The 27,607-nt window shown below is 34.4% G+C and overlaps 3 protein-coding genes across 11 annotated transcripts in view; 1 reads left to right on the top strand and 2 right to left on the bottom strand.

The window, feature by feature from the left end:
- gish (casein kinase I gish) overlaps window positions 1–2,724 on the bottom strand; it is a 36,049-nt gene extending 33,325 nt beyond the window's left edge. For 8 of the 9 annotated variants that reach the window (XM_011499521.1, XM_011499522.1, XM_011499524.1 and 5 more), the window contains exon 1: window positions 1,889–2,724. In XM_011499521.1, coding sequence (XP_011497823.1) covers window positions 1,889–2,129 — 241 coding nt within the window. In that variant the 5' untranslated portion in view covers window positions 2,130–2,724. The remainder of the gene's footprint in view (window positions 1–1,888) is intronic. The other variant, XM_011499518.1, reaches the window with a different exon arrangement.
- A 2,778-nt stretch (window positions 2,725–5,502) lies between these two features.
- LOC105362396 (uncharacterized) lies at window positions 5,503–9,244 on the top strand. Its single transcript, XM_011499836.1, has 5 exons — window positions 5,503–5,553; window positions 5,967–6,235; window positions 6,569–8,236; window positions 8,383–8,663; window positions 8,979–9,244. The coding sequence occupies exons 1-5, from the start codon at window positions 5,503–5,505 to the stop codon at window positions 9,161–9,163; spliced, it is 2,454 nt and encodes an 817-aa protein (XP_011498138.1). The 3' UTR covers window positions 9,164–9,244.
- Window positions 9,245–12,173: 2,929 nt separating this feature from the next.
- The window catches only part of Gat-a (GABA neurotransmitter transporter-1A), a 16,477-nt gene continuing 1,043 nt past the window's right edge, over window positions 12,174–27,607 (bottom strand). The window contains exons 2-9 of the mRNA XM_011499516.1: window positions 20,942–21,253; window positions 16,325–16,625; window positions 15,915–16,098; window positions 15,278–15,545; window positions 14,816–15,190; window positions 14,193–14,495; window positions 13,432–13,599; window positions 12,174–12,822 (exon numbers count right to left, since the gene is read on the bottom strand). Of these exons, the coding sequence (XP_011497818.1) occupies window positions 12,733–12,822; window positions 13,432–13,599; window positions 14,193–14,495; window positions 14,816–15,190; window positions 15,278–15,545; window positions 15,915–16,098; window positions 16,325–16,625; window positions 20,942–21,109 (1,857 nt within the window). The 5' untranslated portion in view covers window positions 21,110–21,253 and the 3' untranslated portion in view covers window positions 12,174–12,732. The remainder of the gene's footprint in view (window positions 12,823–13,431; window positions 13,600–14,192; window positions 14,496–14,815; window positions 15,191–15,277; window positions 15,546–15,914; window positions 16,099–16,324; window positions 16,626–20,941; window positions 21,254–27,607) is intronic.

Below are 27,607 nucleotides of genomic sequence, written 5' to 3'. Positions count from 1 at the left end.
ATAAAGAGAAGGAACTGCACGTGGTGGCTACAAACGTACATTCATTCAATTTCCCTTAGCAATTACTGGACCTACGATGCTTATGGATAAATCAGGAATTCGGAAGCAATCGACCACGAGCCAACATAGATCTCACTTTTCAGTTATAGACGTTGGCTCTCATTCTGCTTATATTCAATTGCTAGGAATATGTAAACCAGCATGACCCGCACACATGCAGACGCCCGTAGCGCCGATGAATTATTAAGTTTATTAAGCATATACGCGTTCGATTTGTAGGAATTCTTTTTTTTTTCTTTCTTTTGGCTCGCGTCATGTCTCTTCGAAAGACTCTCGGTATTATAAACATACACGACTGCCAATCACATCGCTGATTTATTAAAGTTTAATCTGCCAAGTGAGAGAAATGCTACGTTTCCGTTGTTCTACATTCTCGTGGATAACGATGCCGAATATTATTTTCCCCAAATTTCTCTCTTTCTCGTCTTCGCTTTTCTTTTTTTCTGTTTCTTACAAATGCTCGTCGCAGATAAAATGCCGTACACTCGTCTCGAATCAATCGCAAACTGTGCATGTGAATATAATTCTGCGTTATGTATTGCCAACGTGCAATTGTGTAGGTTCCGAGGTATAACCCAATTTAATACTTCACTCGCTGGTTCTAGTTGTTTTAGAAATAATTACTAAACTACAAGAATGTCTATTGTTTTCATTACTTTCGGAACTCCCTGAAAATTAGTGTTAAAGAGCAATATCTAATTTACGAATTAATTGGGTTGGATGATAATTTTAATGAATGAATAAATAAATAAATGGAATTAATTAATTATTTGATACATAATCTATGATACAACTGTACAAATTTGACAATTTGAAGCTTTGGAAAGCAGAATTGAATAATAAATACATGTCTTTTTAACGACTTGGCAAATCAAAAAAAAAAAAAAAAAAAAAAAAAAAAAAAAAAAAAGCAATTTTGGGGGGTAATGTAAAATTTTACATAAAGAAACTTTTTAAGCAAAAATTTAATATTGTAGTACACAAAAACATTATTTATAAATTAAATCGAGTTTTTTCACTTGGCAATAATCACTCTCGGTGGTTCAATAGGTATAATATTAAATAACATTAATAGTTTAGTAATAAATAATTTGAAGAATATTTGCTGTTTACTATTTTTTGATAGAGTTGGAAATGAAGAAAAGTAATGGAAAACTTATTCTTATGCCAAGTTAGTTTTTATCATAATTTTTTGCCTAAAATTTTAAGTAATAGTTTAAACATATTTTTCTTTTGAAGACATTTTATGGTCAGAATATAAAATACATCATGAATATTTGAAAATATATGTATAGAGTTGTATTAAATACAAGTCTCAGCCAATTTCTAATTTCAGAAGTTTAGTGCGACAAATAAATTACAAAGAAACTTAAACTATAAATAAAGCAAAAAAGTGTGCCTCTGTAACAGTTTTTAAAAATTACTAATTTTATGTTTAATTTTTAATATACTAAAATATCAGTTTACTATAAATTATTTTAAATTTGATAAATTATATGTTCTGAATCGGTGCATTTATGATAAAGAATTGAATTAAGAATTACAGTAGTTATTATTGGGACTAACTATTCTTATGGATGGACACATAAATAATAATAATGTAAAAATGAATAGAGCCTTTTGAACAAATCAATTATAATTTAAAAAAATATTTTACATAATTTTCCAAGAAAATTTTTACAAAAGAACTATGATAAAAATTTTAAAAATTCTATCGGACACCCAAATTATAGAATAAATTAACTTATTAAATAGAGCACAAGTTTCTATTTGTCACGTTCGATATCTTTCAATGCATAAATGACATATACGATCCTCAAACACTTACCAAGTCGAAGCTCTCCAAAGTTACCACAGCCAATTTTCTTTCCAACTCGGAAATTAGGACCAACCATGAGTAGATTCGACGTGGAAGTAACACTGTGTCGAGAGGTATGCATGTTGATCCTAGTGGTATTACTACTGACTCGCCAGGCTCTCTTAGCAGCTTCTTGTTCACGCTCTCTGTCTCGATCCGTACCACGTTGCAGGTCCTTATCGGCCCTATTTTCTCTCTCTCTCTTTTGCATGATGGAAAGCTCTGCTATCTGGAAACTCGATTGTCTTATATTATGTTCTGGAGTGTCCTCTCACTGCGACTGCCTGTCAGTGACGATAGTGGGTTGTGGGCAGCTCCATGCCCCTCATTACAAAAGCAGCTAATAGAGCATACAAGAAGAAAGGACACTCCGTGCTTGTGGTGAAGCTGCTTCTCAAGTCTGCCTGGTGACGTACATCACTCGGTGAGCACCAATCTTCATGTTTACACGTGGGGGAAGGGGAGGCTCCGAGAAGGCTGTAACGGCTATCTTGCGTAGTAACGGCGACGAAGAAGACACACACAAGAAGGCCCGATTCGTAACTCACGAGACACTAAAAAGGCAGACATACACAAAATGTACATACACGGCCACACACGTACTTACACAAAAGTGCTCGTCGCTGGTACGTATACGTACGCCACGCGCACACACACAATCACGCGCGCGCGCTCACTCACGCACACACTTGCAGATGGATGGACGATCCTCTAGGTCAATGGCTCACTGCTACTGGTATTGCTGCTGTTGTTGCTGTGCCGCTGCGCTGTTACTGTTACTGTTAGTGTTAGTGTTACTGCTGCTACTGCTGCTGCTGCTGCTGCTGCTGCTGCTGCTGCTGCTGTTACTTGCGTTGACCGGCCGGTCGCGAATCGTTCGCAATGCCTTGGCTGTACCGCTGCTGCACCGCTGCTGTTCCCGCAAACGAGTCGGGACAGTCAGTAGCTGGACGTTGAGAGAACAGAGCAGCGGCGAGAATCGACGAGTAGCTGTGCCGCGAGGAGGCCTCCATTACGACTCATGTCTCGGGAGTTGTTGGCCGCTCGGCCGTCGTTGTTCCCCTACCGCCTCTTCGACGTACATATACAATGTACGGCGGTAGCGATGGCGCGCAATGCGAGAGACAAAACACGAGATATGTGCGTGCAATGTCGATATACGTACTCGCAATGTTTGATCCCCGCTCGTCACTACGTTTTCCGTCTTCTTTACGTTTCCTTGCTCACTTCTCCTCTTTTTCGCTTTCTATCGCTCTTCCTCTTTCACTCTCTTTCTCTTTCTCTCTCTCTCTCTCTCTCTCTCTCTCCCTCTTGTTCCTTTTCTCTCTTTGCTTCACTATTCTTGCTCACCGAGGAGAGAAATGAATGAGCGAGCTGTGCTCCGGTGATTTGAGGTTAAGTTATTCTTTTTTGATCGCCCAGCTAGTTCTCCCGAAGGAGAGGAGAGCGAGTCGACTTATCGAATTTACGGCACTACAACGGCGGCTGAGGCGACTGCACGCGGCCGATGATGGCAACTATACGACTGCCGATGACCAGCGACGACTGCTGCTGCTGTTCCGCTATTACTTTGGAGTCGCGCGGGCTCGCTAAGGCGAGAGAGAGAGAAAGATCCGATGAGTACAGAGCTCTCGCTCCGTCTACCACTGGCTGTCCGACCAGCAGAGTCTGGATATCGAGGCGCGCGCGCGCGCGCACACGCTCGACAGAGAGAGAGGTAGAGTTGGGCGCGGAGGTGGCAGGGGCGGAGAGAAAAAATGGAAAAAAACGTTGCGGAGGAAAAATTTCGCCGGAGCAGTGTTGTGTAGCGCGCGCTTTGACTCCTCTCTCTCTTTTTTGCCGTTGATGCGGCTGTTCCGATGTCGCGCTACACGAGTTTTTTAACACACTCGTTCCAGAGAACGACGCACGGGAGAGGAAGGAAACTCGGGAATATGATGCAAGTTCGCACACGGAGTAAACTGCACACGTACGTGCACGGGGGCTCGACCGCGTGTATGTGCGCACCTCTACGTTGTGCACATGTGCAAGTTTTCACGGATCGAGTGTTGAAGGTAGAGAGAAAGAAATAGGGAGCGAGCGAGCGAAGGGGTTCGGTGGAGGAAAAATGAGTGAGAGCGAAAGAGAAAAAAAAAAGGGAGAAAGAGACAGAGATAGAGTGAACAATAAGCTTCGGGGAAGATCGGTGGTCGCGCCGAGGCTAATGATCCTTCTTTTAAGCTTCTAAGCTGCGTGTGTCGACTGCGACACGGTCCGCTCGCGTCACTCCTGCTCGCGACGTCGCCGAGGCGTTTACGGATTAACTCAATGACCCCTCGTCTTAGCCGTCGTTTTCGTCGAACAACTCGCTCTCGCTCTCGCGCTCGCGCGCGCACGCTCAACCATTGAGGCGACGATGATACAAGAGAGAGATTTTGTCGTTAATCGCTGCTCGCTGCAATACGGCTCCCACGGCAGGTTTACCAACTGGAGTCACCGCCGGAGTCTCCTCTTCCTCTTCCTGCTCCTCTCCGACACCGCCGCCACCTCCTCCTCCTCCTCCTCCTGCTCCTCCTCCTCCTCTTCCTCCTCCTCCACCTCCACCTCCCCCACCTCTTCCTCCTGCTCCTCCTCCTCCTCCTCCTCCTACTTCCGGCTTCTCGCTTTCGTTCATTTTCTTCCGACACTCGCACTCCACCTTCCCACTTAGCTCGTTCGTTCATCAGTAGAGAAGGAGCATTTCGCTCGCGCTCCCGTTAATTATATCCATCCAGACTCGCCTTTCTCTCCTCCTTCTCCTCCTTCTCCTTCTCCTCCTCCTCCTCCTCTTCCTCCTCCTCCTCCTCCTCCTCCTACTCGTATTTCTTTGCCTACACGTCCTCTATCTTGCTTCTCTGCCTTCTACTCTGTTCTCCTTCTCAATCTTGCGATTTCCTATTGTCCTCCTAACACTTATGCTTCCATGCATGGTTTGCCTATCGTTGTGACAGCCTTTGTCCTGCGGCTACTGTTATTCTGAATACATGATTCTCGCTTCTCAAACTTTACCTTTAATTTATTTCGTATTCTACTTTAAATCGACGGATTAACGTTTAATGGATAAATTTGCTTCTATTGACTGCTTGCGTGTTCGAATTTTGAAAATATTTGCTATACCAACTTGAATTTTTCGTCATTGAAATCTAACGGTTTAAATTTTTTTGTTGCCAATTTTCGTATTTTCAAATTTAACGGTCGATGTTTTTAGTTATCGATTATGTATCGTTCCGAAGTTTGGAGCAATTATAAATTAGGTTTCAATTATTTAGAAAATGTTTTGGCGATTAGAATGTAGTGGAGAAGTTTTATATAACATTTTTCATAAATATCGTACAGAGAGGATAACAGTGGTCGTTAAAGTTGCTATTTCGTTAATTAATTAAGGAAGATATTTTGAACGATTGGAGAATTTTGCATTCGTGTCGATCGACCGACCGACCGACCAATCTTATAATTTGCAAATTTTCTGTTTCAAAAGTATTTAAGAATTTTAATATACTATTATGACTTCCAAAGGCGACTATTGTTTTAATTAAAATTTCAACAATATCATTTATAAAACCATAATGGTGACAATTGAAATTGAAATTGAACTTGCCGGCATAACCTTACCTGAAGTTAGTCGTTTTTTTTACAAAAAACGCGCGAATTGCGACTACGCAAAGTTTACTCATCATGATTCGGTTCTAGTAGTATTTTATGGTTATAATTGTTTCGTATCTATGTCCAATTCAAATGTACAGTTCAAATAATAAACAGAAATTCAAATTTTTTCGTGCTTAAAATACAATTTGTTTAATTAAGTATTCATGTTGTTTATACGATCCGGTAAAGTCTTATTCCATCTTATATATCATGCAGGATGACGCATACAAGTCTCACGATGAAATTGAACCTCGAAAAATGCCTAAGCAGGCATCCAAATTTGATGTAACTATGTGTTTCCAATATTATAAATTAAATTACATTAAGTTATTTTATTGCGTAAATAAACTTTTGTCATTGTAAGAAGTAATTTTAATGTTCTTAGACCAGACCATTTCCAATGGTTCCCGAGGTATCCTTAATATGGGATAAGCCTAGTCAATCCACAAAGATAAATGATAATCTACCAAATACAATGCCTGAATTAAGGATATATAGCGAACATGATACAAATTCTAAAGGATCTGAATCTTATGCTGCATGGAAAGAAAAACAGTTTCCTCAACAAACAAGCAAAATATCATCTAGTAATCTTAACAAACCTTATACTTCTCACAATAAGAGCTTGCAAGATAATTATAGACAAGCCATCAAGTCATACAGTTCCTTAGATTGCAACGATTATAAAAATAATTACAATAATCAAATTTCAAGTAACGACTCAATTAATAAGCCTAAAACAGTGAGAAGATCTGATGAAAATTATGAAAATAAATATAAGTTAAGCCACGCTAGAAGCTGTAATGGAATCGATATTATAAATAATTCTTATAATTACAAATCTAGATTTCATAACAAAGATGAAAGAAGGGATGAAAGAAGGGATGAAAAAAGGGATGAAATATGGGATGAAAGAAGAAATGAAAGAAATGATGAAAGAAGAAATGAAAGAAATGATAGAAATGATGAAAAAAGTGATGAAAACAGAAGCGAGAGAAGAGATAACAGAAGAGATGAAAAAAGAGATGAAAAAAGGGATGAAAGACAGGATGAAGAAAAGGATGAACAAAGAAATGAAAGAAGGAATGAAAGAAGAGATGTACAATGGGAGGACACAGATATTTATGATGATAGGAGATATTATGATCATGTATATAATGAAGATTGTCATATTCCACATAAATCAAAAATTCATAGATCATCTTCACATTCCAATGTAGATCATTATCTTCATAGAAGTATTCCTATGGAATACGAGTGTAAGTCAAAACATTCTAGATCGTTACAACCAATTCATTGTAGTCCAGAACATTCTCATAATTGTTCAGGTTGCTGCAGTTTGAATCAAAGTAAATCTAGTAGAGATACAGAAACAGTGAAGAATTTATTACAAGTTATTACTAGTCAAAATGAGCAGATTAAAAACTTACAGAAACAGTTAGAACGTGTTTTAAAATTATACGAACAAAATATAAAAGATCACTATCAATGTCCTTGCCATTCAGGCGGAATTGTTTATCAAAATACTCAATTATACGACCAATCTCAAACAACTAATTTACCTATTCCACATAATAATTTGGTTAAAGATAATGAAAAAAATTTGTCTGATAAAACTCAACATGAAAAAACTAAACAAACTATTTTAGAACAAAAGGTTTCTATTGGAGTTATGACAAGTTTTGAATTAAAAGTCCAAAATAATCCATCATTGGGAATTGATAATGATACAAAGCAAAAAAATAATCATGAGAAGGTAGTATCCAGTCTTGAAACCTCAAATATGATTAAAAATCTTGTAAACGATACTGGAGAAATGATAAGAAAAAAACAAAATATTTTTACTCCTACACCACTTGAAAATATTAGTGAAGGATCAGAAAGTCATATTTCTTCTTTTCGTCAAAGCCATCTATATTCAGATTCAATTAGACCGATAATTTCACAAGATTCTTCTGAAGCTAAAAATGCAAATTATTATAAGTACAATGTTATAAAAGAAACTGATAATGTAAAAAAGAAAGGGGAATCTAAAAGATATACAGTAGCAACTAATGATAAGAATATTAGATATACAAGTAATTTAGATTATGATGTCAATGAACCAATATTTAAAGATACTTTTGATGATAATGAAGAAGAAACATATGAATATAATCTTCCATATGAAGATTTACCTTCTTTAGCAGAGAAAAAGAAAAAGACTGATGATTTTAATGTAGAGCCTATATTAAATGACATTATAAAAACAAAAAATATTAAATTTGATCAATTTGCTGATGAATGCTTAAGTTTGAGTAGTAGTGAATTGGATTTAGAAGAACCAAATCCACCAAGTCCTGAACCAAGTATTCATGTAGATTTACAAGAATATTCAAGTGAAAATGGCAGTTTACCACCTCAGCGATCGGCTAAAGTTGGATGGACATTGTACAATAATGTAGTTGATCAGGTCAATCAAATTTTACAAAATTCACCATTAAATAATAATTCAGAGCAAGAAGCATCGGATGGCATGAGGAATATGGAGAAAAAGGAAATTGATAACAATGTCATTATGGACACTGTTAAAGCAGCAACCCTAGAGCAATTGACAAAACTTGGGATCAGTTTTTCAGATAATGTGGAACAGAGAGAGCCTCACAGCAACAAAAAGTAGGCTCTGTTTTATTAATTTATATTATTATAAGTATATTAGTGAAAAATGTAGTTTAAAACTACCTTTTGTTTGCTTGTAAATCAATAAATTTATAAAGTAATATTATTATTTACATTGTTTATATAAAGATAATACTTTTTAGAGTTGCGTTTGATACATCATATTATTCGAGACAGATTCCGGATACGCATGTAGTCACCACCAGTGCCAGTATCGAAACTAATACGAGCTTGCATATGAAAGCCCTAGCTATGAAATATTTAAATGATGAACAACTAGGAGATATAGCATTTCAAAAGCCACGACTTCCTAATTTGAAACAAGGGCACAATAATATTCAAAATACAAATATGTCTTTTGCTACAATGCATTATTTGCAACGCTATCATCTACTTCCTGGTACAAATTCCAATCATATACAAGGTACAATATTTAATATTTTTATTTTTTAAATCTTAGTATAAACTTTCCTTTTATCTTTTTAGCCATCTGTTATATTCCATCAGAGATTTAGTTGCATTTAGTTATAATTTTTTATATATTCATTTGCAAATTTTTTGTATTTTAACATTTTTATATAACAAAAAAATTTTGAAAATAAATTTTTAAAAATGTAATGTCAGTGGCAATAAGTTTCAAAGCAACGTTTTCTGAACTTTCTTGAATACTTTTCAATTACGATCCTTGAATATTTATATGAATTTAAATTGTATATTTATTTCATTTGATTTCTAATAGAAACTAGACTGGACGAACATCATGGACAAGGACCAGTAATTAATGAGAGATTGGTCATGAAAGCCCCGGAGAGGAGAGAAGCAAGTCCTCATAGGTATCTACCTCTTACGGGAAGTTCAAAGATCAGTTATCCTAGCAAAATTTTAGATATATCAACTTTAAAACAACAACCAAAACTTTTGTAAGATAATCTATTATATTATATTTATATATTTTGAACCTACTAATGTTGATTGTAATGCTGTAATATAATAATTTTGTACTTATAGAGCAATGTAATGTTAAATACATACAGATATATAAATAATAATTTTTATAATTAATGATTTTAATTTTTTGTATAATTATTTTATGTTCTTTTTTTCTTTTATTCTGGGATTATAATAAATTACATGATGATTAGATAAACAAATCAACGTGGCCTAAAAATAATATTCGATCGTTAATACTTTATGTAATGCTTATTTTTATTACCCTTCATCTAATTCTATTATTAATTGTTATTTATTACAGATATTCTTTAGACTTATTCTTTTACGTTAATTCAATTTATTATTCATTAATTGATACATTCATAGGTCGGTAAATCCTACACAAGTAACAATAATACATTTATATTTTTCATATACACTATATATTATAGGTGTGTATGCGCGCGTGCATACGAGTATGCACAATGCATGCGCGTACACAAATGCGCGCGCGCATACACACGCACACGTACTCATTCGAAACAAAGCTTTGTGATGCATGTGTTTCGTGTGACTTTCACAAGCCATGCTTATAATACTTGAATCTTGTGTGTCGTTATTTGTGTTGCTGCGTACATGTGTGCATATGCATGTATGCATGTATGTAGGTTTGTATATAAAATATATCCGGGAATCAACAAAATGAAAAATGATTAACAGATAGAGTATATAAGGTTTAAATAAATAACTTTTAATTATAACAAATATTTCAAATAAATATCTTAAATTATAGTCAGATTCGTCGTTTAATACAATTCGCAGTATGTATGTACCCTTTTAAATTGTGCGTACACGTATTTATTTGAAGTGTAGCACCGACGAAGGTGTCTTAGCAAGTGCTTTATTATGGTATACGAAAATGATCTCTGATTTCAACGATTTGATAATAATTAATTACAACCTATTGTGTAATGATAACAAGCTGAAGAAGCGCGAAGTGACAAGAATATTCGTCAATCAAAGAGTTTTTTCTTCTCTGTCTTTTTTTTTTTTTTTTTTTTAGAAAACAAGTCTTCATAGTTACTAATGTTGAAAATATTGACTAGATCATTTTCTTATTTGTCATGTTCCGTTTCTCCGTTGAAAAAATTGTAAAATAAATTTATAAAAAAGTCACTTAAGCCTGCGCGCACATTTGAAAAAATTGTAAAGTTCGTTGTGTTATTTTTTTATTAATTTTTCTTTCTTTTTTTTTTTGTTAAACTGTTTTAAATAGTATATATCACACTATATAATAAATATTATTTGTTTCTAACGAGTAAATAAAATTTTAGCAACGACAACGTTATATAAAGTAGTAGCATTGATGGAAGACGTGGAATCTTTCTTTCTTTATTTCTATTGTAATAAATGCCCGTTTACGTTGGGATAAATCCCTTTAATTTTGTTTACACCACACTAAAATAAACATCTACTTTTTGTTTCAGTTGTCGATGCATTGACATCTCGATAGCTCATACATAAATATTTCAATTTGTTGTTACAACAATAAAGCGTTTTTTTTTTGTTTTTTTTTATTTTGTTTTTGTTTTTGTTTTTTGTGTCGAGTGCCTCATTTTTTTATCAGCACGTATGTCTCATGCAGATATGTGATATGCATGTATATAATATACACATATGCACATTCATTTGTGAAGCTACCTTAGTGAAAATCATTAAATAATGTTTATTGTCCTTGAAGATGTCGGAAGGAACTAATGATTGCTGGACTATTATTTCCAAAATCGAAAAGAAAAAAAAAACACAATGTAATTGAAAAGCGTCGGTGCGCTGAAAATGTGGGCAACGAATTTCGATAATTACAAAGCATATCGATATGCCATTATAATGTAATAAAATTGGATAGAGTAAAACTTAACATTAATAATTAAAATACATGAAATGAATAGCATTATTTGAGATAGAATTTCGCACGACAATATTTTCACTAAAGTATACATTGTTCGTTCAAATTCACATTCGTTCAAAAAGAATTGAACGAAACTCGCGCCTGTAACTTGCGTCGACAAGCTTTTACGATATATCCGTCCGACTTTATTATTAAGGATTAAAATTTTCTTTCCCATAGTTAATATTTATAATATAATAATATATATATATATATATTGTTATTTGTTAGAAGGACTATTAATTGAATCATTTCAAAGGCCCTACATGATACGCTCGTAACTATTTTGAACACCTTCAGATCTAGAGTACAAATACTAGTCGTCTAAGGCTAGTAAGTATGTTTGCTTGGTGCAAAAAGTAACTACGTCTCTGCTCTTCCTTCCTTTTATTGTCATTGTGCATACATTTGTTTTCTTTATCGCATTGATATGAATCGCATTGGTATTGCCCCGACAAGTAGTGTCGCCGCATCAATCATCAATAAAATGACCAAGCACCAGTTTTTGTACCATGTTAATGTGACTGTACCAACAAATCTTCTACTAACTGAACAAACAACTAGTTTTTTTTCATTTTCATTTTCATTTTCATTTTCATTTTCATTTTCATTATATACTTTTGTGCGAGCAATCGCTCAGGTCCGCTTTCATCGTGTGCGTGTATTCACTTGTTTCTTTTTCTTTCAATTATTATTTATAATAGATCATCCATTATTGATTGCAGCGAGCATACACTGGGAGAATTTTCTATTAAAAATTACCAAATCTAAAATAACAAGTAAATGGAAGACAGTGATTTGCCTTAACTCGTACTCTTATGTTTCAATTAATGTAGACATATATAGTTTATTTATGTGGTCATTCTTTTCTATATATTAATTTTGTATACTCTTTTTGTATATTCTTTGTGCATATTCCTTTTGTATATATATATATTTTTTTTTTTGTTTTTTTTTGTTTTTTTTTTGTTTTTTTTTGTTTTTTTTGTTTTGTTTTTATTTGTATATTCTTTTTGTATATTATTTGTGTATATTCTTTTTGTATATCCTTTGTGTATAATCCTTTGTAAATTATTTATTTATATAAGATTATCTTTTTAACTACACTAATTACAAAGTAATCGTTAAAAGGAAATTCTCTTCGTGTGACTGTAACTAAACAAATATAGGAATAAAGATTTATTGTCTAGATATCGGTGTTTTTGTTTGCGTGGATCATTGAAAAATCATTCAAAAATTTCAATGTAAACATGTCTATTTAGAAATATATAAAACTTTTTCCCTATTCGAAAGTTGAACGCTTTAAAACGAAGGTTTACAGAGTCGATTACTTACTTATTAACATAAATCAATGCTCCTTTGTTTGCTGAAAGATTGCTGCTTACTAAAATTTTGGCATAATAATTTTCATTTATTTTATGATACGTTACGTTTGACGATATGTTTCTTTAGTGGATTGACTCGAGTATATGCGTAAGGTTCGATGTTCCTCATGTTGCAGTTTATAATTGGAAGAGTTGGTTCGCGACACGATCGAAGCCCTTGCCTTTGGCAATCGATCGCGCGCACAAAAAGTAGCGCCAAAACGCCCTTCTAAACTTTATTACTAGACGGACTATAGGGGCGTTAATTCGACAGCCGAATGGCCCATTTTCGTTCTTAGCGTTGATATGTCGTCTTCTATTCGGATCAGCAATTTGAATCTCTATAAACAATGAAATTAATTATATTATTATAGGTTTATTATTCGTCCCGTATAACGGCGGATAAGAATAATGATATTAAACCGATATTCGGGCCTTATTTCGTCCGTCCTCTTTCAAGGAAGCTCTGTTGCTCGAGACATTGTTAAAAACTTTGTTTACTTTCATGAACTTTATAAACGAATAATGTGTATTTTGGCGTTTTTTTTGTGTCTAAGATTTAACGATTAAATTAAAAAATTGGGGTTAGCTTAATATGCAAAAAATGATCAACACTTATGAGCTTGATGGAAAGCTCGTTTTTTCTCCATTTTCTAACAATTACATTCCAAAGAGTATAATTTTATGAAACATGAATTATACATAATTATATTTCAAAGTGTATTTATAAATATTGCAGGGGAGCTACGCAGCTTTTCGAAAATTCACCAACTCTGACGCAAAAAATCATTGCAAATGATTAATCTTTATTTTCAGAAATAAAGTTAAGAAAAAACGAAAGCTTAAAATTGTCATTTTCCATCTGATATTAAAGATCGAATGCACGTTGTTGTTTCAAGAGCGGTAAAACACGATTTGATTAAGGACTTGCGCCTAGACATTTGGCATACCGTCTTGTTGTCTCCTGGAGTTGTCACCCAGGCATAAAGCATGTAGCCAGGTATGCAAAGCATCGATGAAAGTGCCGTCACCCAACCAAGTATATGCGACCACCAAGGATATTCGTAGTCGAGATATTTGATTGGCGTCCACTGCACCAGATTAAAGAAGAAGACTCCCTGAATGAATGAAATTATTTAATTATTACATCGTGAATATCCATTAGATTTCTATTATCTACGCGTGTGAATATAATACGTTAACATTGGAATTTTATATTAAATTTTCAATTTACAGCCAATGCCATTGAATGTAAATTTTAATTACAAGATAAATGTATGTGAGCATTTTTTTTTTCATTTCTTTCCTTTACAATGCATTTGTACACTTTGTTGGAAAAGGATTTAAATCACATTGCGCCACTGGCCTAAATATTTTCGCAGCGTGATGTATATGTCTTACAAAAAGAAAGAATGAAAGAAAAAGAAATGATGAGATATATTTGTTAATTAGCGTTAAATGTACAAGTCAGCCAAGCAGTAGTAATTTCAATAATCGATGCAGTTGTTTGTAATTTTGATTTTTATTCTAATTAAATGTACGATGTTCTATAACTTTATGCTTAGAGATAAAAATAAAAATTCTTATAAAGTTATCGGATAAATTTTGCACATGCGATCGTACTCGGTTTCTCAAATAGCACTTTCACACAATGATCCTCGAATCAAGCGTTGCCAACGGAATATAATTAAATAATTAACAATCAACTTACGATGCATATCATGGGTGTTGTAATGACCCAACAGAACTTCCACCAAGTGAGTGGATAATAGCCAATCATGTCGCGAATCCCATCGTAAAAGCGATTTACTCCAAAGGCCCAGCTGATCGAAATGCATTCGAAAAAGATAAGGAAAAGTAGGCAAAATCCAGAGACGGCATAGGAATCGAGGATTTGGAAGACGTACATGCCGCCTTCGGAGATGCAGGATAAACCAATTAAATACGAGAGAAGGCAGACGATTGCGATGAAAATCTCTTTGCGTCGTCGTAATAGCTTTGGCCACTCGTCCACCTGTATTTGTAAGCGTTTCAACAATTACAAACAGCTGGTAAATCATTAATAATTAATATTTACGAGGGTTAATAAGCTTATTAACTACGATATTATACGCAACGCCTCATGCGACTATTTAGTTTAGTCGCACGAGCTCAATTAGTGCCCAAGGTTATTTTGACTCTTTTATGATTGTTTAAGCGAGCTACCGAATGCCACTTATTTTCCATAAATAAGTCTAAATCGTAATTGCAAATGGCTTTCTGCGCAAGCATCTGAAATGCATATTTATGGTACCTAAGCGCTCCAATACTCCCAAGGTTCGCGCGCCCTCTTACCATCGCTGTAATGAAGCCCTCCATCGTGCAGAATTGCGAGTCGAGGCCAATGAGCAGTAGCATAAAGAAGAAGAGACAGGACCAGAGTGGTGCACCGGGTAGTTGAAGCACTGCCGAAGGATAGGCGAGGAAGGCCAAACCAGGTCCAGATGCCGCTACTTCGGCGACGGGCTTCTGTTGCTCGTGCGCCATGTAACCGACCACTGAGAAAATCACGAAGCCCGCGAACATCGATGTCGATGAATTGACAGAGCAGACGATCAGCGCGTCCTTGTAGACGTTATTCGAGAACTTGTTGTAGCTACCGAGGGCGACCAGCGTTCCTAGGCCAAGCCCATACGAGAAGAATATCTGCGTTACTGCGTCTATCCAGACCTAAGGTAAGCGCGGACAATTTGTTATTATTAAGTTTATTGGACATTGCAAAGCTACGGAATAATTATTGACATAAAACTTAATTACCTCGGATTCTTTTAGCTTCGAGAGATTCGGACTTATATAAAAGTGGATGCCCTCCATGGCACCTGGCAGTGTGATACCCCTGATGAGTAGAATTGTCAACAGGACATAAGGAAACAATGATGTGAAGTAAACGACTTTTCCAGTCCATTTAACTCCCTTCCAGATGCAAAAGTAGCACATAATCCAGACGAGTAGTAGGGTGCCAGCTAATTCCCATCTAATGCCGCCAACGTATTCAACCCCCGGGCTGATTTGTAAAGCTCTTCGTCTGAAAGTTGGTAATGTGAGACGCTTTGCTCGAATGTGGCGTTAAGCGATGATAGACGATAAAGTTTATAATCATAATCAAGAATTTACATTATAATAATACGGCTATCATAAGATCGATGTAGCTTTTTGCCAGATTACAACGACCAATACTTTTACAATGAAGTAGACAAAAACAATTTAATATCGTATCCTTACAATTGTGGTTGTTTTATTTATTTATTTATTTATTTATTTTTTTTTTCGGCACGTACGTAATTTACCCAATTTTACTTAATATTGATTTGTTGCCAATGCACACGTAAACATCTGTGATTAATGGCCAAATTAGCCTTTCGTCATACGCATGCAAATAGCGAAGATAGCTTACTCCCAAAATTCTTTGACGGGATCGGTAAGCTCCGCTGCACTAACGTTCACGTGGTTAAACGTACACATCTTGATAAGATTGCTGCTCTTGTCGATTTGTTGGAAGCAGTAGAGATTTTTTCTCTCATACGGATTGACACAGTTCTTAGTGTTCCAGTAATTATTACAGCTGCCCCAGGGTAGCTCTGAAAAAGACGTAAAAGTTGGATTCGGACGAATGAAGAAAGCCTTCTTCGATAAGCTTGTGTTAGGCTATGATTAGAGCTTAACAAAAAAACAAAAAAAAAAAAACAAAAAAAAAAAACAAAGACACTCGACCCGGGGCTTTAAGCTTGCCTTTTACGGCTTTCACATTTCACCCCAGTCTGCATTTTATTATCCTTTTTGACCAAGTAATACAATGCCACTCACCAGTGCGCATGGACATGAAGAAGTAGAAGATCGCCCAGGCGAGAATAACGATGTAGTAGACGTTCATCCAGCAGGACATGACTGCCGCGGCGTAACCGATACCTTTGAATAGCGGGGCAATCTTAAAGACGCCGAGGCCGCCGATGGTCAGCATCTGACCCAGCGCTAACTCCATAAAAAACATTGGTATGCCGGCAAGGAACAATGTGAGAAAGTAAGGGATGAGAAAGGCCCCGCCACCATTTTTGTAACACAGGTACGGGAATCGCCAAACGTTGCCCAATCCAATGGCCAGACCAACCTAAGAACCAATCATTTTGTTTTTTTTTACATTTCACTGAATTTCTGTTCCGCATAATGTTTCGTCTGAGTCGCGCCTGAGTCGTTTATAAAAAGGAAGAGATTAAATGAGGAATTATGATTTATAATTAAATAAGAAGTCAATGTGTTTCAAATTTTTATACTTTTCCAAATATCTAACTCCCTTGTACATAAGCGAGAAACTCAATTTTTCTATTAAAATTCTTTAAAAGATTATCTTACATGTATAGTTTTCAATGTGATTTTTTCGTAAAAATATATAAATGTATGATAAATGTCGGTATTTCACCAAATGCTTTTTCTTCTCAAAGCACTATGTGTACATACTCTTCTCAATCTTACAAGCTCTATAAATATTAAAAAAAAAAAAAAAGAAAACTTCAATAATGTATCTACGTCGATTTGAGAGACTTCATTTCCTCAACGGACGAGTCGGAGAAAAAGGGGGATAGAAAAAGTAGAATATTTATATGCATGTGAACACGGCATATATAAGAAAAGCTTCTTCCTGGAAAGAGAAATTGATAGAAAAAGCAAAATGGGAAAAGTTGGCTAAAGAAAAATAGCAAAATAGTAGATTGGAAAAATAAAGAAGGGATGGAATTTAAAAAACGAACAAGCTCTATAAATATTGAGAGAGGGAGGGAGGGAGGGAGAGAGAGAGAGAGAGAGAGAGTGGAGTGGGGTGGGGGCAATACAAAAGTGCGTATTCCAATATCTAGAGGAAGAGGCAATTTCTTGTGCGGATGTCTAAGGGAAGTACAGCCATCTGACCTGGTTTCCTGATGACGATTTACTATTTACTATCGACCTTTTCTTTTTATGCTTATTTAAAGAAAAATGTCAAGAAAAATCGTGCGAGTACACAGATATTTCACAGATAAGAAATACCGTGATTTTACAGAATTTCTTCAACGTAATATTAATCTTAATAATATGATATGTTAAAATAATATTACTAAAAAGTTTTTATTTATACAAAAATCAATATAATTAATTAGCCAATAATGAATAATATATAACCAATAATAAACCTATAATAATAAAATATTAACTAGAAATGCATAATAAATATATGTTATAATTATATGGCACGATGTTATTAGTTAAAAAAAAATTTTGAGTATAAATATTAGGGAGAAACTGAAAATAATTTATAAGATTTCTGGAACATTGCACAATTTGCATGATATAATATGCTAAAATTTATTTTCGATATTTAATTTGAAAAGTTTCAAAGTAGACTGAAGTGGGTTCTGTTGTTATTAATAACTTACTTTTACAATCGAACTTTTTGTTTAGTTCATATTAATAATAAATAACTGCTTTAAAATAACAATTAAAAGCCGAAACCACATTATTTTTAAAAAGCTATATTATGACAAATAATAAAAAAAAAAAAAAATGACAATGAAAAAAAATAAATCATCTAATTTAATTAAAGCATTTAAAGTACTTTAATGCCAGATATTTATAATTGATTAGTATTATTATAAATGTACGAGACATTTTTTGTTCGTATGCTGACAACCAAGGAAATATAATTTCATGTATTTGTCAACGTTACGTATGAACGAGCGATTGCACTAGCTCTATCTCTACATATTCGCTTCTTTAATTTAATGAACGTGCTTTACTCAGTTATTAGGTTAATCAAATCTAATCGACGTAGGTGGATTTGTGCAAAATAACAACTCAAAAGAGCTTCGTCTTTGATTATTTACATTGTATCAATGTTCTCATAAATATTCCAATGAACCGCTATAATCTTAGCATATTTATCTAGAAATTATGTATTGTGCAGCAATTAAATTTTTATTAAACATTTTATAATAATGAAATTCGTCATGCTATTGTGTAACAAATGCTTTAACTTCTACTTAATGTCAATTTTCATGTTATTCACGAATTTTGTAAGCTTTTCATCTGATAATTTAAGTTTCATTACTCAATACGCATATATGATTAATAAAAATGTAATTTTATATAATAAAATATTAATGATAATTATTAAAAATATTAAAATAATTATTGTTAATGCAAATTATGACTATATCATATCAAGTATGTCAAAATTTATTGATTGTCAAACGCAAACTGTCAACATTCACAATATTAATGTAAAGGCTATAAATTTAATGCTTTCGTTCGACATTTAAAGTTTCTTTTGTCTATCATAATAGTTAAGTAAAAATAAAACTTTTCATTCCACTTTCTAAAACTACTTTATTCAAATACAATGCAGTTACAAGCACAATATAGTACTTTTATTTATTTATGTTAAATATAATGCACAATATATAAATCAAACATGTAAAGAAACTTATCAAACTGTAGTAAAAGTAATATTAGCATTGCGTTATACAAAGTAATAATATTATAAAAGACAGCTCAAACTACAAATAAAAGTTAAAAATAGCTTTCAACGATGATAACAAACTAATAGAAAAATTAACTTGAAATTTTATCGAAGCTTCTATTGAAGCATAATTATCGTATTATAAATATTTGTTTCACTTGAAATGAATTAGATAAAATTATACGAGATTATTTTTTAAAAATCTGTTTAATAAATAAGTATGTAAATAGTTTATATGAAAATTCCAATCGTAGCAATTTAAATTAGGTATACATGTGTGTGCGCGTACACGCGCATCTGTGTTGTCAGATTTATATTGAAATAATTAATGCGCAAATATTATGATTGACGAGTTTTAAATTGAATACAATTCAAAGATAAATTTGATTTCAGATTATAGTATCTGATTACATATTATCAAATATTTTATACCGTCGTTTAATATCATATATTTTATACATATAAAAGGCAAGTGAGAGATATTATTAAATAGAAATTATTTCCGTTAAAAATTACAATCATTCTGTAATATTTAAAAAAGGAAATAAATGTATAAATCAAAAGTTCACGAGATATCAACTGATTTCAATATTATTAACTTCATTTTATCGACAAGCAGTTTAATGAAAAAGTTTTTATGCGCTTAATTATTATGCATGGCCTACTCATGCACATAATAATATGTTATATAAATTCAAATGAACACGAAAGTTCTACAAATAGAATTTTCCGTATTTTAGTCTGTGTTTATTAATGTTTTAACGAATGTTATCTAAGCATTGATCTTGGCAATGAATTATTAAAGGAATAGAATTGTTCTTTCATACATTATATATATATTTTTTTTTTTGAAAAAATATTCATTTTTGTTATTATAGAACTGAAGATTATAGAAAAAATTGATAAAATTTCATTAAATAAAATTTAATTAAATCATATATTTGGTTTTAGAACTGTTGATGAGCAAATGTCAATTGGTCATAATAAAGTACTTTAAGCAATGTTCTTTATATGTTTCAATTATTTGAAATCGTTCAATTTCACACTCTACATTATTCATAAAATCTAATATATCGAATATTCAGAATGACAAAACGAAGATTTAAATATAGCAAAATGTACGACATTCTATTTCAGTAATTGTTTATTCAATAATATTATTATTTTAGTGACCCTTTAAAATTTTACTTTGACAATGGTTATATAAATAATTTTAAACTGCACAAGAATAATATACAAAATATTCGTTTACAAAACATTAATAATCTCAACACTTTATATGGAGAATTCAGAAATTGTCGCGGTTACTTTATTATTTTGAAATACAAATTCTTTTTCAATTATATTATTATAAAATTTGTTTATATTATATTATACATGTTTGTAATAATTTTCTATTTATTGTAGTAATCTTTATTGTTGCTATATCAGTTTACTTGTCTTTATATTATGTATATTACGTATTGTGTCTAAAATACGCTATTAAATGTATTGTTTTTATTTATGAAACATTGACGGGAAGTAAGTATTATTTGAAAAATGTTTCGAGTTACTTTTATACTTTGTTATCACTGTATATTATCTCACTTATTTCAACAATTTTTTTCTTTCATTAATTGTTATTAATTAATATATTGATAGTAAGATTTTATTTTATCGAATTTACTCATTGAATAAAATAAATTCGCTTTGAAGAACTTAATTATCATATTTAAAACACTCAATAGTATATTTGTAATTGTAAAGTCACGCACACCATTATACTAGTGTATGAAGTAAATGTTCTTTTATCAAACGATTGTAGATAATTAGGGGGCGGGAGGGGGAGGCAGATAAATCTCGTTATTCCAAAAGTACCTCGGAACGACTTATTACACGAATAAGATAAAACTGGTGTGCGACTCTTATCACGATAGCTCGACGATTGAAAAACTCACCACACTGAGGATGAAGTCAAGCTTCGAGCTCCATGTGCCACGCTCCGGTAGATCCTTTTTGGCGTTGGCCGTGGGCGCCAAGGATGAGGAGTTGAGGGATGACCTCGCCCCGTCGGCCCCGTTCTCCAGATCGTGCACTTCCGGCTCCCTGCTGGCCACTTCCGCCATTATGAGACGGCAAGGCCTGAAGGCGCACCAAATTACTGAGGCGGAGCTGCTTCTAGTGGGGGTGGACAACTTTTGATTGACGGCAGCCTGCACACCTACTGTAATCCTTCACAGCTCTTGTTCCGCTGGCCCATAACAAACTACCTGCAACATCAAAGACATTTGCATAAAAGATGAATTTTGCATTCGGAGCATCGAAAAGTTAATGTAAATTCCCATCGTAATTATTCATTGGTTATTTCTACTATTTTCATTGGCTTATCGAATGACGAGTGGAATTAGCGCTTTATAAACTTCCCGGTATCTTCAATAAGATATATTTAATAGTTTTGCAAGTTATTAGTGTCCGTCTTTCATAATTCGACAAAAATCAATTTACTTGATACTTGTTTTGTTGTTGCTGTTTGTTGGTTGGTTGATTGGTTGGTTTGTTTGTTTGTTTGTTTGTTTTTTTTTCTAATACAAACAATCAGTTAAATATGCGCGTCATGAAATTGCTTGACGTGCTAGATATGCGAGGAATGAATGCATTTAAACTAAACCCCTTTACGCTCGAGGGATTTAGTGGCGAATGAAGAATCTCTTCATACGTCTGTTATGGGGCTTGGCTGGGCATTTAAAACTTTCTTTCAAATTGAGCTAGAACTTTACCTCCTTTTAAGGTATTATCCTCATTTTTGACATTAAGAGGACGACGGCATTGCATATAACAATGTATAATGTTGATGAGGTTATTAGACTCGTCGACATCGCAATGATGACTAAGTGGCTTCTCTAAGCTCATCAAATATTAATATTAAATACTATCGATGACACTCCCTGTTCCTTTTATGCAGCTCATTACACTTTATTTTATTGTATTTTAAAGAGTCGTTTAAAATATTATATAAATTGACGATTGATTTAGAGTTTATTTATTCATTTATTCAAGTAAGTTGTAATGTAACTTTTTTTTTTATATATATATATATATATATATATATATATATATATTTGTCTCTGCTTGTGTGCGTGTGCGTGTGCGTGCGTACGCTATATGTAGTGTTTTGAGGTATTATTATGCATATGTATTATACATATTAATATGCATTATTTTTTTATGTACTTAGATATATCTTATCATATCTTGCAATAAACACATAAAAATATTCATTTAAAGTTAAAGAAACTCTTGTTTATATTATGTAAGTAAATCCATGTTTTGTTAAAAATATAAGTATTTTGTATAAGCAGTGTACAAATTTTTACAAGCCTTTATAATATTTATGACCCTTTATAATTATGCATAAATATATATACTAAATATTTCTCGTAAAGAAAGATATCTATGTATGATATATATATATATATATATATATATATATATATGTCTTTCTTTTGGAGAAATCTTTAGTGCTTCCTCTTTTCGGTTCGCTTAAAGAAATCTGATTCTTAAACCTGCCTTTCCTACTTTTACTTTGAATACCAATTAAAAGGATGTGTTCCTTTCAATCGTTTTTTGGGGCTTTTGTAGGTATTGTTATTATCACTTTTATGATGCTCTTAAAAGTCATTACTATATCAGTTATTTTTTTTGTTAGATTCTTTCATTTCTCTATAACCGGAACAGCTATACTTGAGTCGATTTTCGTTTGTGAGTGGCTTTACAAATATTCATATTTGTAAATAATCGTGCTAAGCCTCCAAATTTTATTTTAATTCGTATAATGGATACCCCATACTATTATAAGTGTCTCAGAAACTTAATATAATATTCACTTACGTGTGTGCTCCAGTAAAATATATTTTGCCATAATGAACATTGCAATAACGTAAAAATTCACACTAAAAAGTGATTATCTCAATTAATATAAAAATACAATATTAAACGTTTTAAATAGTCACATTTTTTTATTTTGTAATACAATAAAGTATATTGTACTTGGGATATAAATTTTATAATCTATCTTATGATGTGACACGTTAAAAGTTATATTACAGACATAAACATTTAAAAATAATATAATATTATAGTCCAAGCAATATATTTGATTTTTAATTGGTATATTGTATTTTGTATTTATTGTAGTTAATTATTTAGTTTTATGTATAGAAGAAATATATTGACAAGAAACAATTATTTGAATCATATTGTTCAGTATCATTAGAACAGAGAAAGAATTCATTAGTTATTATGTTTGTATCATTAGTTTGCTTTTAATTTAGAATAGAATTAATCTGTTGTGGTTCCGTTATTGGAAATATTTCAAGAAGAATTCTCTATTGTCATTATTTATCTATATTCTTCTATCTCGCTCTCTCTCTCTCTCTCTCTCTCTCTCTGTCTTTTACTCCTTCCTATCTATGCCATTTTTAATTTCTATAGATACACAATCTTTTTTCTTTATACACAAATATATTATAGTAATTATCTAGAATACTTAATATATAAATAATTAGAATGCCCTCTTAGAATTATAAAAAAAAGTTAAAAAGATTACGGTTATAAGTTTATAAGATAATATAAAAGACGAATACAAGTTCAATAAGCGCTTTAAATATTAAAAAGTTAGCCAAAGAAGTTTGAGTTACTCAATTAATTATAATACATGATAATATCCATTATCAAAAGGAAACAATTTAAGTTATTATATGTGTTCATTATTATTCGTAATCTATCTTCATAAGTACGAAAAATTTGTTCATTTAAGTTTGACCTGTTTATTACATAAGTTGTAGAAACATACAGTTAATAACTTAAAATTACTTTTATAGATATTTTTCAATTAAGTTATTCAGGATATTATATATATATATATATAAGCTACTAATATTCAATTTTAACGATTAAATTATTTAGTTTATAATTGTATTAAATGTTTGTTTTTCCTTTAAATGCATTTAATATGATCATATTTAATTCATATTTGAATCATATTTGATGATGATAGTTAATATTGATCAAGGTAATGTTTGCTAAAACATTTATTATTTCATTTAAGTAAAAGCTGCTCCATCATTTAAGAATACTTTAATTTATTGTCTATGATAAAATAACTCTAATTTTAATCCATTAATGTCAATGATTTGTCATATAAGTTTTTCCTTATTTATGTAATGTTGTAATATAATATCCGAAAAAGGGCGTAATATTATTACTTGAAAGAAATGTGCTTATTCTGAATGTATGTACTATTAATAATGAGTAAAAGATGCCTTTAAAAGCAGTGCTTTTCAGCTTGCGTCCATTGAAATAAAAGTTATATCGTGGAAACATTATTTTTCAACATTTTCTAATAATAGCTTTGTTATATTAAGTATTTCAACGAGCATTTTCCTCTTAGAAAATTGCAATTCCATTTTTTTCCATTTCCTATTATAATTACAATTTATAGTAGTAGAATTTCTTTAGAATTTTGAAAATCACGACATTTTCGGAAAAGATATGGTGATCCGTCAGTATTCCCTTAGGCATCTGTAAAGTAGGAAAATTCCTTTCGACATTACCTACGAAAGTCCATGCATTCGTCTCGTCTATATCTATATATTTTAGCTAACCACCCGTTTCTCAGACACGAAAAAACCGCGAAATCCAACGACGCTTTTGCTCCTCGTATTTTCATCTTTGCATACGCGCATTAACGGAAGGTGAGAGAGAGAGAGAGAGAGAAAGATTGATGGATAGAGAGAGAGAGACAGACAGACAGAGTACGGAGATCGTAATGGAAGCGGAAGGGAAGTAAGCGTTGGCGATAGGCGGGCAATTTTATAGTTCGTAGCGTAGTTTTCTCAACTCCGTCGCTCTTTCAGTACGAAATCTGCGGAAGCCAATTGCTCGATGACGGTGGTCCACTTTCAAACAAAGAAAATTTCTGGCGCGCTTTCTGGGGCGTCATAATCGATCTAGCCCTGCAAGCCTTGTATACACGCGCGCGCACGCATTGAAAGTATCAGTAGGAAAAGAGAGAAAGAGAGGGCGGTCGAGAGCTATAGAGTAAGAGAGAGAGAGAGAGAGAGAGAGAGAGAGAGAGAGAGTGTGAGAGATTGAGAGAGGCTGGCAGATCCGAATGCGATCCCCTCCTCTATCCTCGCCTCCTCCCGTCGCTCACCATTAATTGGGACAGCCGCGTCTCGGCTCTTTCTCTTTATTTACCGAAAGTGCGACACATGGCTGATCGCTCGGTAAGGTGTCAGTGAGCCCATTAGGGGCGACGTTTTCCCCCTCGTTCCGATGGCTTTCTGCTGTCGACGGCCAATTCGAGGGAGCAGATTGACGTTGACCTACAACTAGACGCACTTTCTGCTCACCTGCTTTCCTTCCCTTCTTCCTTACTACGCAGCGGATGTCGTGCGCTCGCAGCTGCTGCTTTCAACGCAATGACACGTGCCGTCGCCTCTGTTATCGAAGATTGCTCAATCGGGTATCAATGACCGACCCTACCGTGGGAATATCATTAATAGGCATAATCGAGGTACCATGTTTCTCCCCGCTTATGCTCGTAGTGTAACATGCGTGGAGAGCGTTTATCGATACAGCTTGCTACCGTATTCTTCCGAGCTTTGTACTCGTCGATGTACGCACACATCGCAACGCGCGTTACCCAAGAGTCTCTCGCTCTTTTCTCGAGCCTCTCGCGTGGCGGGCTCTTTTCATTTTTCGCCCGACCCTCTTCAACGATTCTCTATTTCACGCGTGTGCGCGCAACTGCGTGCGTGTGCGTATGGGCAGGCGGGCGCGCGCGCGCGCGCTTGCACATCTAAATCATCGGACGCTGTTGAGCTCGGCTGCTCTTTTGTTGTGCACGTAGTCGACAGAGCTGGAGGGAGCGAACAGAAGGCAAAATGGATGAAAGAGACTGGAGATTGCTGGAGAAATAGAAGGAGAGAAATAGAGTGATGGCGAGATGGAGGTAGGGAGGGATTGAGGGAGGGAGGAAGAAAGTCATATGGATTTAGAGATTGCAGTGTTGCTTATCCGCGTGATGATAATGTTCATATTCGTGTAGAGCAGTCCACTCGCTATCCTTGGAGTACAGCCAGCTTTTTTTACGTGACGCGAAAAATCTTTTATCCCTCGCATCGTTTTTCCTCTTATCCCCTCTCTCCCTCCCGCTACCATCACCCGTTCACCCCATTCATCCCCCTCCCCTCCCCCGCCCATCACCTATTACCGTCACTTTCTTTCGTCTCTACCTCGTCCCTGCTCGCTCGCTCGCTCGCTCATCGGGGGTGGCGCGCGGGCTTTTTCGAAGTCTTTAGCTTCCCCCAAATTGTAACTCGCCTGCGCTTTTGTCTCTTGCCTTTACTTTTCTTCGTCTCATTGTTCATTCACTTATTTATTTTATCATTATCATTCTCGCGTCACGCGACTTTCCCTCCTTTCCAGCCATTATTTATTTTGCTTTTTTTCGGCAAACTTTTATTCGCGTCCTCCTTCCCGCCACTTTCCTCTCTGTCTCTCACTTTTATCGGCTTTTTTTATCGGTTCTCGAGGGATCGACCCGCATCACCGATAAACAGTGTACATCCGAGTAATCAATTTGTCAACCGTTTCCTCTCCATATATATATATATATACGGAAGCGCGTTTGGAAAATACGTGTACGTGTGAGCATTCGCTTTGCGATGGTCATGTGTGTATGCAGGATTACGAGAAAAGGTGCCTGTGCGTGTGTATAGGCGCGCTGATAGATGGTACATTGAAGAAGAAGCTTTGAAGCCTAGATAATCGCGCGGCAAATCTAGGGAGAAGCAACGCAGAGATGCGTAGCGGGTAGGTGACGAAGAGATAAAGAGACGAAGAGGAGTGAAAGAACACTTTTCGCTCAAGTTGTATCGAGTCTGAAGTTACTTTCACGACACGAAACACTCACAAAATGTGAAAAACATTTGGATAGGAAAGGGCCAAGCGATTTAGGGAATGCGATTGAATTAAATCTAGGAGCTTACGTAAATAGAGAGAAAATATGATCGTACGTATGCAAACGCCCGCCTATAAGAGAGAGAGAGAGAGAGAGAGAGAGAGAGAGAGAGAGAGAGAGAGAGAAAGAATGGAGGCGCGCTAATATGCATGTCCGGCAGGGGTCCCATGTAATAAATATCACAGCCTCCTGAGTGCTGGGCTCCCTCTTCCTCTTCCACGCTCATAAAAAACAGCTATATTCTAATTAGCCGAGGTCGAGCTTAAGTCTCTTCTATTTCTCTCTCTCTCTCTCTCTCTCTCTCTCTCTCTCTCTATTTCTTTGTTCCTCTCTTAACGTTATTTATCTGTCAACTTGGAGCCTCACAACGAATGTGGGTCCCTTTGTGCGGTCCCGATTGAATGGGAGCAAGCACAATGAGAGTGGCCCAACGACAAAAAATGGCCTAGTCCGCATACGTCTGTTTACTCGCTTTCATCCCCCTGAGGAGCACGCTCAACAACCCTCCTCGACTCGCCCATCGTAAGTTGGTAGCAACCAGAACTATGGGTGACAGACGAGAAGGATGAGAAGAAAGAGGAGGAGGTAGAGGAGGAGG

This window comes from Ceratosolen solmsi, unplaced genomic scaffold, assembly GCF_000503995.2.
Source record: "Ceratosolen solmsi marchali unplaced genomic scaffold, CerSol_1.0 scaffold35, whole genome shotgun sequence".
In the NCBI taxonomy this organism is placed as follows: Eukaryota; Metazoa; Arthropoda; class Insecta; order Hymenoptera; family Agaonidae; genus Ceratosolen; species Ceratosolen solmsi.
Note: the sequence above shows the minus strand (reverse complement) of the source record. Positions and strands in the feature narration are given on the sequence as shown.